The sequence below is a fragment of the Nicotiana tabacum genome, chromosome 10, assembly GCF_000715075.1.
Source record: "Nicotiana tabacum cultivar K326 chromosome 10, ASM71507v2, whole genome shotgun sequence".
Lineage (NCBI taxonomy): Eukaryota > Viridiplantae > Streptophyta > Magnoliopsida > Solanales > Solanaceae > Nicotiana > Nicotiana tabacum.
The window spans coordinates 146,448,037-146,457,748 of NC_134089.1; the positions used below are offsets into that span (position 1 = coordinate 146,448,037).

General features: G+C 35.9%; 1 protein-coding gene across 2 annotated transcripts; it reads right to left on the reverse strand.

Moving 5' to 3' along the window:
• Nucleotides 1-5,904: 5,904 nt before the first annotated feature.
• LOC107799340 (transcription factor MYB101-like) lies at nucleotides 5,905-9,010 on the reverse strand. 2 transcript variants are annotated; one of them, XM_016622442.2, is made up of 4 exons: nucleotides 8,688-9,010; nucleotides 8,144-8,484; nucleotides 6,663-7,587; nucleotides 5,905-6,521 (listed from the first exon to the last, which is right to left on the reverse strand). In XM_016622442.2, exons 2-4 carry the CDS (start codon nucleotides 8,465-8,467, stop codon nucleotides 6,232-6,234), a joined length of 1,539 nt encoding a protein of 512 aa, XP_016477928.2. In that variant the 5' UTR covers nucleotides 8,468-8,484; nucleotides 8,688-9,010; the 3' UTR covers nucleotides 5,905-6,231. The 2 variants fall into 2 exon arrangements, with proteins under 2 accessions (XP_016477928.2, XP_016477937.2); XM_016622451.2 differs by having other exon boundaries at nucleotides 8,684-9,010.
• Nucleotides 9,011-9,712: the final 702 nt, after the last annotated feature.

The following is a 9,712-nucleotide window of genomic DNA, read 5'->3' on the forward strand; positions in this document are numbered from 1 at the left end:
TTTACTATTTATGCATAAAATTTAATTTTGATCATACATATATATAAACAATTTTTTAGCGAAAGGGGGTCTTCTAGCTCAGCCCCTGGCTGATTGTGGTTCGTTAATCCAACTTTAGTAGTATTCCTAATTTCCTATGAGGTCTAATTAAGATGAGATCTTTCTTAAATATTTAGGATCATTGCAATTAACTTTTTTTTTTCTTTTTGGATAACCACTTCGAAGAAGAGATAAAAGATTTTCTTGTGTATGAAACAATTCCAATGTAGCTTGATTTGAAGGAAATCGGTGGGTTATCAAAGCTGCGAGACGATGATTTAATTTACATTACCCACAATTTCTCTCCTTTTATTTCCGGGACTTAAATTTCTCTTGACTGTTTTTAAAAAAGATTTCGAATGATGCACACAAATCCAAAAAAAATTAGGCCTATGTTCTCAAGATAATGAAAATATCGTCTATCCTATGGCCTTATGGGCATAACGTTAGCAAAGCTTTGACGTATGGTACACAGTCCCTAAATCCCTAAAAAGCATATCCTAACGTCAAATGTGTATAACTAAAGTTTCAATATAAAGTACCAAAATACAATGACATAGAACGTGAAACATGCCAATTCAGTCACCCAAATAGTAATTTTTATTTATTTATAAGGTTGGCTAATTGGCCTTTTATGAAAAAAGAAAATAGAAAAAAGGGATTTTATCATAAACAGACGGCCATATTTCTATTTACTTTTTCTAGTCAGTATATATAGATTACACACTGATTGTACATAGTTATACGCATATAGTACTTGAATTCTACATATATAATATATTTGCCGGTTATTTCTAGTTTAAATAATTCGGTGGGCGGCTATTTGAGTTTAAAGTGATAGACGATTGGGGAATTGATGGTATGCGTGAACCTTTAATGGGGAAATGCTAATAATAGAGACGTATTGCTACCTGGTACTTTGAAGCAATTGGAAATGGCCTTCTTATATTGCATCATTATAACTCCAAATTTAGTAAAGACATTTTTGCGAGATTCCGGATAAAGAAGGATGTGATCCAATTGTCTCTCTTATTGGGGTTTATCCATAAAAGAAAATACTAGAGAAAGTACAACTTGTGATTAGGGGGTACATAAGTCGAGTTGGTTAGGATTTTACAATTACCAAACCAAATTAATTGTGTCGGGTTATAAAATCTAAAGACCAAACCAAATCAATAAAACTTGGGTTTTTCACTCTCGGTTTTTCTCGGGTTTTCGGATTTTTTTTTCCAGTAAAATCTTCGTAGAACAAAACATATAAATTGTGCTCAAAGTATTTCTTTAGTCCTAGTAAAGTATTTTCAAGAAAATAATACAAAATATTAGATATGTCATGGCATTATCCTAAAATATTCAACAATAAAGACAATAAAATTATGTAATATAAATATTGTTAGTTAAAAAGCCATAATAAAAATAAACATAATCTAAAAGTACTAAGTCGTGCTAAAATAAGTAGACTAACAAGGGAGTATTAATTACATGACTAAAAGCTAAAGAAAAAACAAAAATAGGTTATGCATTTTTATCTAAATTATTACAAAACAAAAAATAGATATTCAATACATTCCCGTTCGTAGTATTGAATTGAATGTCTTTTGTTAGCATTAGTATTGATTTGATTTTGGTTTGAGCTTTTGTTAGCACTATTTAATTTATTAATGTTAATGGCTATAAAACTTATTGGAACATTCAAAAGTTCTAACTTCTAAGTCCAACCTTGAAATAATACCTCAAAAGATAAAATTATGAAATCTTTATAAATTACATCACAATAAGTATATTTATATATTAAATATATCTAAAAAATTTATATATGTAATGTCGGGTTGGTTTGGTTTCAGTTTGGCTTTCTTTAGTTAAAACCAAACCAAACCAATTATGGTCGGGTTTTTTTTCCCAACACCAAACCAATCAAACCAAACCATAATCGAGTTTTTTTTCTCGATTTGACTCGGATTATCGGGTTGGTGTGGTTTGTCGGTTTCCTTTGTACACCCCTACTTGTGACTTGGAATCTTTACATTAATAGAAAGTACCAGTAGCTAAGCACACATAATTAATTACATGACGACTAAGAAATTGTACATAGGCCGGCAAGGGTTAGCTGAGTTGGTTGGATGAGTGGTTTTTCACCTGGGAGACCTGGGATCGATTCCTCACACCAGCAGCCTCCTCGGTCAGAGTTTGTCGCATCCGACTTGCCTAGTGCGATTAGCATCTCCTGTATAGTTTGCTAGCTTATTGCACAATGAGCTTATTATCCGGTGCGCATCCAAAGTATAGCATTTGCTGATTTCTCTGGGAATTTTCCAAGGAATGATACATATATACTTGGAACAACATTATTTTCTTCATGAAATTAGCAAAGATTCTTTGTTACGTTTCATTTGATCCCTCATCTTTTAAGCTAGACAAATGGATCTTGAGACTGTATTCCAAGCAGTTCGCACCAATATGGTATTTTTTCCCCCTTGTGTTCTAATGCTGCACCTTATTTTCTAAACGGTTTAATTAAACGACGGATGCCATTTTTTGTTAGTGTTTCATTTAAGTAAAAACTTCAATTGAGTCAAGTTTAGAGAAACGCTAAAAATTCTTAACATTTTTTAAAGAATAGAGGACTAAAGTAACCATTAAAATTCTTTAAATTCATAACCAAGAAATAAATTATTACTTCTTTAATCTAAAACTAATGATAAACGAAACTTACAAGTGTTAACAATTCGATCATGATATTTACATGATAGACGAAATATATGCATATCCAATTGACCATTGTTCTATGACTCATCCTTGGGTCAAGTGGGTACCCTTTTTTAGTTTCAAAAACATATGTGTTTCTTTAAATATAATTTACATAGAATAAATATATCAAACTTTTCGATAATTGAGGAGTAATACCCTTCATCATATATCGGGAAAATGACTTATTTTCTAGAAAATATTTTCCTGCATTATTTGTTTGGAGAGTTGAAAGAAATTATTTAATAAAGATTAATAATAATTTCTAGTTAAGTGTAACTTAAAGAAATGATATAAAGTTAAATGTTGAGATAGTTACGAAGAAAATGATTTCCTCCCATAAGTCAGGAAAGTCATTTTCTTTCGATGGTAAAAAATATATATAATTTTTTGTTTAAAAATAGATCGAAATATTAGTCCAGTAGATGATTACAACAACAACAATAACGACCCAGTATAATCCCACAAGTGGAGTCTGGGGAGGGTAATATGTACGCAGATCTTACCCCTAACCCGAAGGGCAGAGAGGTTGTTTCCAGGAGACCCTCGGCTCAAGAAAGCAACAAGAGACGATATATTAGTATCATCAATAGAATCATAATAAAATAACAGCAATATAAGAAATACGAATTAGATGGAAGGTATAATAATAACCAGCAGCTAAAGCCCTGCATCAGTAGATGACCACTAGAATCCTAAAACTGACTCCTAACTGGCTAATCTCACTCTAGTGCGCTGTAGAAATATTCACAACTTCCCCCAGCCTACAACCTTAATGCTCGACCTCCACAATTCCCTGTCAAGGGCCATGTCCTCAGCAATTCTAAGTCGCGCCATGTCCTGCCCGATCACCTCTCCCCAATTCTTCTTAGGTCGCCCTCTACCTCTCCTCGTACCCACCACAGCCAATTGCTCACACCTCCTCACCGGTGCATTAGTGCTCCTCATGTGAATGTGCCCGAACCATCGGAGTCTTGCTTCCCGCATCTTGTCTTCCATGGAGGCCACGCCCACCTTCTCTCGAATTTCTTCATTCCTAATCTTATCCATCTTTGTATGCCCGCACATCCACCTCAACATCCTCATCTCTGCTACTTTTATCTTCTGGATGTGTGAGTTCTTAACCGGCCAACACTCAGTCCCATACAACATAGCAGACTTAACCACTGCTCTATAAAACTTACCTTTTAGTAACGGTGACACTTTCTTATCACACAGGACTCCCGACGGTAACCTCTACTTCATCCACCCCACCCCTATACAGTGTGTGACATCCTCGTCGAGCTCCCCGATCCCCTGAATAACAGACTCAAGGTACTTGAAACTACCCTCTTGGGAATGACTTGAGAGTCAAGCCTCACGTCCACTCCTGCTTCCGTTGGCTCGACCCCAAATTTGCACTCAAGGTATTCCGTCTTCGTCCTACTCAACTTGAAACCTTTAGACTCAAAGGCATGTCTCCAAACCTCTAGCCTTTCGTTGACGCCGCTTCGTGTCTCATCAATTAGAACTATGTCATTAGCAAATAACATGCACCATGACAGCTCTCCTTGAATATGATGAGTTAGTCCATCCATCACCAGGGCAAATAGGAATGGGCTGAACGCAGACCCTTGGTGCAACCCCGTAACAATCGGGAAGTGCTCGGAGTCGCCTCCTACTGTCCTAACCCGAGTCTTAGCTCCATCATACATGTCTTTAATCACCCTAATGTAGGCAACCAGAACCCCTTTATCCTCCAAGTAGCTCCATAAGACCCCCTTAGGAACCCTGTCGTACGCTTTCTCCAGATCAATAAACACCATGTGGAGATCCTTCTTCCTATCCCTGTATTGTTCCACCATCCTCCTAATAAGGTGGATAGCTTCTGTGGTAGATCTCCCCGGCATGAACCCGAACTGGATTTCTGAAATAGACATTGTCCTTCGCACTCTCATTTCTACCACTCTTTCCTAAACTTTCATGGTATGACTCAGTAATTTGATACCCTTATAGTTGTTACAGCTCTGGATATCGCCTTTATTCTTATACAACGGAACCATTGTACTTCACCTCCTCTCTTCAGGCATCCTATTAGTCTTGAATATAACATTAAATAACCCAGTAAGCCATTCCAAGCCTACTCTACCCATACACCTCCAAAGTTCAACCGGGAATTTTGTCTGGTCTAGTAGCTCTGCCCCTTCTCATCTTACGCATCTCGTCCATGACCTCATCGACTTCAATGTCCCTACAATAACTTAATTCATGGGGACTGTCGGCATTCCTCAATTCACCTAGTACAATATCTGGATCCCCTTCTTCTTTTCTCCTCTTAATCTGGTCATCCCCCATCAAAACTTTGTCGTCCTCATCTTTTATGTACCTCACTTGGTCCAGATCCCGAGCCGTCCTCTCTCTCACCTTAGCCAGTCAGAATAACTTCTTCTCCCTGCCTTTATTCCCCAGGTCCTCAAACAGACGAGTAAAAGCTGCAGTCTTAGCCTCCGTGACTGCCATCTTCGCCTCCTTCCTAGCTACCTTATTCCTCTCACTGTTCACTCTCCTCTCCTACTCGCCAGTGCTCCCTACTAACCGCAGGTAAGCCGCCTTCTTTGCTTCCACTTTACCTTGGACAACTGCATTCCACCACCAGTCTCCTTTGTGGCCACCGGTGCGGCCCGAAGAAATCCCTAACACCTCTCTCGCCGCCTTCCTATACAGTCTGCCGTCGTCAACCACATAGTGTTTGCGTCCCCACTACTTCTCCATGCTCCCATTGCCGATAACCTTCCTTCCAACTCCTGTGCTTTATCCTTAGTCAAGATGCCCCACCTAATCCTCAGACGGCCTCGTACTGGCCTCTTCTTCCTCCTTATCATAATACCAATGTCCATCACCAAAAGCCTATGTTGCGTTGCGAGGGTCTCACCAGGGATAACCTTGCAATCCTCGCACAACCTTCTGTCGCATCTCCTGAGGAGGAGATAGTCAATCTGAGTCTTCGCCTTCAGAAAATATTTTTTTGTCATACCAAACAGACATATTTCCAATGGGGTCCAACTAGCTATTTGGCACCAGAAACTTGCCAAAAACAAATAAAATAAAATAAAAAATTAAGTCCAGTCTCCAGGGACAGCATAAATTAACTTTTCCCAGATATATTCATCACATCACAAACCAATATAGCAAAGCTTAAACAACTCTTGATTGTTGTTTCAAAGAACAACGTAACTGTGTGGACTAATTACTCTAAAACTAGACAATCTCCATATCTCAGCAAAACAGGAGTTTTCATTTTTCATATTCCAAAACAACAAATAACCCAGGACGATCAAATGAACGATCATCAAATATACCTATATCTCAACCTAAGGTATAAAAAAAAATGGAAAGAGAGGAGACATCAAAATCCCTCAATCTTTTCCATTTTCTTTATCTAAGATGTTTTTAAAAAAAAATCTAATTCTAGCAAAAAGAAGGCATGTTATTCCAGCAACATCCTCCAAGTTCCCAATCATGGTTCCTAGGCCCCGAATTTGTCACAACTTGTGATTTATTGGAATCTTCAGCCTGATTTTCAGCTTTGTTATCACCATTTGTCACATTTGACAATTGTCCATTTGAATTATTTTTGCCATCCCTTTCGTCATACCAATTAGGAACTGGTACAGCTAGTGGAAAATTATCAAGAAGACACATTATATCGTCATCCACTTGATTAATTCCCTGTAATGAAACTTCCTTCTCCAATTTCCCTATTATAAAGAAAACGAAAGTTAAGTTAGGATCTAATTAAATAATTAGGTGTTATGCGGAAGCTAATAAAACATACCTTCAACGACGATAAATCAGACAACAAACAAAAGCAAATTTACTCTGATAGTTTAATTAATTACCTGAAGATAAATTGGGATCAGGGCTGGAGCTTTCAGAGTTACTATTTAAGGTGACATCAACACCATGAGCAAAGCTGTAAACAGATTCTTCAGTTAAAATAGCTTCTTCTCCATCCTCTTCTACTAATCCATAATCTTCCCACAATGATTTCCCTTTATAATCAGCTTCTTCTTCCTTTAAATCAAGATTATTATTCTGATCTTCTATCTTGACAGTGCGAGTAGTCAAAGTCTGAGACTCCTCCAATAAATCTTCCAATAATCCACTATTTCCTCGCGATAATCCAGCAACGTTTGCATAATTATTAGCATCACTTGAACCAAAATCACTACCAGTATTCTCAGATGATGATGCAGTTACAGGGATAGATGATTGTCTTGAGGGGTAATTAATATTATTAATACCCCCTATACCAGAGATTAATTCATTTGGATTCGAATGAATATTCCCCGTAAAAGGCCTTGTTGTGAAGTTATTAAAACTTGGATAGTTATTTTGGAATGATGGCACTGGCACCGGCACTGGCATTGAATTGGACAAGCCATGACCAAAATTGTTATTTGGCACTGATGTTGGTAGTGAAGAAAATTGCGAATTCCTTATAGATGATGGCAATGTCAAGGAAATGCCTTTGGGAGGATCTTGAAAAATGGTGTTATTACTAAGAGGGAATTGTTGAGTAATAGAAGGTTTCATGGTTGAAGGATTGAAGATATCCAAAAGGGAAAAAGAGGGAGGGTTGTTATTATTATAAGTTGCCCTTTTGGGATCATATGGTGAAGAAAGAAGGCTTTGGTGTTGATTGTTTTCTTGTTGGTTTTGTTGTTGTAATTCTTGAGGATATAAAGGCAAACCAGCTCTTTGTCTTCTCTTTAGCCTTGTGTTCCAGTAATTCTTGATCTCGTTGTCTGTTCGTCCAGGTAGCTGTAATTCATGAAATAAACACCAAATAGAATTAGACAATTTATCATCATTTGATCAAAAGACAAAAAAAGGAAGAGTTAATTAATTATGAGGTCAATCCTAAAGTGAACTTTAAATTCAATAGAAAGGTCAGATAACTAAAGGGACAGAACCATCAACATCACGTACGTAATCTATATATGTTCATCAATAAAATTTATTACAACAAATTACGCCCAAAATTCCCACTCAAATGGTGATGAACTTAAAGAAATAAAAAAAAAGATTAAAAAAAAAAGTCAAGAAGATTATTAAAGCAGAGAATTAATAACTCTCTAAAGGATCCCTTTATGGCAAATGATTAGTTTGGTTTGTAAAATCAATTCAAGGATTGAAAATAGAAACATACAAGATCCTAAATATATGCATTAAGATGGTTAATTTGCGTAGGAAAAATAAAGGACAAAGATGTTGTTCAGACATATGACCTATTATTAGAATCTTTACACGTAAGAATAAATGGATATGCAAAATAAAAGGAAACGAAAATAGAAAACAAAAATAAAAGAAAATCAACCTGAGCAGCCATGCGAGCCCATTTGTTGCCAAATTTAGCATGAAGCTCAATGATAATCCTTTCTTCCTCGGGAGAAAAAGCACCTTTCTTGAGATTAGGTCTAAGATGATTAGCCCATCTTAACCTACAACTTTTACCACATCTCATCAATCCTGAATTCCTTTGAACAGCATTCCAATTACCTTCTCCATGCTTCTTCACGTACTCCATTAAAATCGCGTCTTCTGTTGCTGTCCAAGGCCCTTTCTTAAGCGCTTGCCTGCTTGTTCCTCCGGTTCTTCCTCCTCCTGACGACACCTTCGTTCCTCTATCGTCCGGGGCCATCAACTCTTCCTTTTTTCCTGAAAAAGAATATAAACATTTATTTTTTTCCTATATAATCATATGGTATTCGATACCCACTGACTGACTAATTTAGATATAAACAATCCTTATAGTTTTCAAATGTTTGTTTGTATGTGCGATGATGCTAAGAAATGACTTCCTTGTACAAAACTTTAAAAGAAAAGAAAACTTATAGATTTCTTTTTATGGGCTTACTCACAATCCAATATAGATGGAAGATAAACCAAAACTTAAAACTTCTATTCCCTCTTTCTTCTTTTTTTGGTTGTTTTCTTGTGATTTGACAAGGATATGAATGAGAGATGGATGAGAAAGAACAAATTAAAAGAAAGGAAGACAAGTTCAAGGAAAATATTTTGGGGGTGATGGGAATTAATGAAAGAAACTAGCTAGATGGAGGTGGGGTGGGTGGTAAGCGGTAGGGGGTTAGAGAAAGGCATGAAATTGTTTTGGAAAAAATAAAGAAAAGAGGGAAATGTTGAGAATGGAGAGTGTGTGAAGAGAAGTGAGATAGGAGAGAAGGAGAGGTGGTGAGTATTTATAGGGTGAGCTTGTATTTCGTCCCCGGCTTGCAAGCTCTATGCTTCAATATTTTCCTCTCCCTTCTTGGTCCATGCTTTTAATCACTTGCCTTCAAGTTCCACAAATGTGTCTAATTTTTTTATTTTCTTATAAAATAATAATTTCATGTAATTTGGTAAGCATTTATTCTAAAATCAGTTTTTAAGTTAAACAGTAAGCAAGATTTATCTCTTTTTTTTTTTTAATTTTTATTTGGGGTGATTAAAAGATTTTAATATTTTTAATGTCGCGAAAATTCAAGAGCATAATGGATAAAGGCCATAAAATGTTTATATTTTATGGTACTTATGATATTTTCTTCCACGATTTGTTTGAATATAAAACAATAATTCAAAGTAGGTTCATGATAAACTCTAAATACCTAAAAATAAATTTGGTACAGTAAACTAAAAAGTAGTAGTTGTATGCAGAATTTTGATAGGAATGATTATATTGAAAGGAAATAAATTGATTCTAAATTTTAGTATAAATCTTTCATCCATGTAAAAATTATATTGAACTGAACTAGTTAACTTACTTAAAAGGAAATTTCACTTTGATTTATTAAATCAACATTTATTGAAATGCTTACTTAAATTAATTTTGTCGTTATCCGTCTTGACAGATCAATATCAGTAATTTTCTTACTACAAATAATATTTT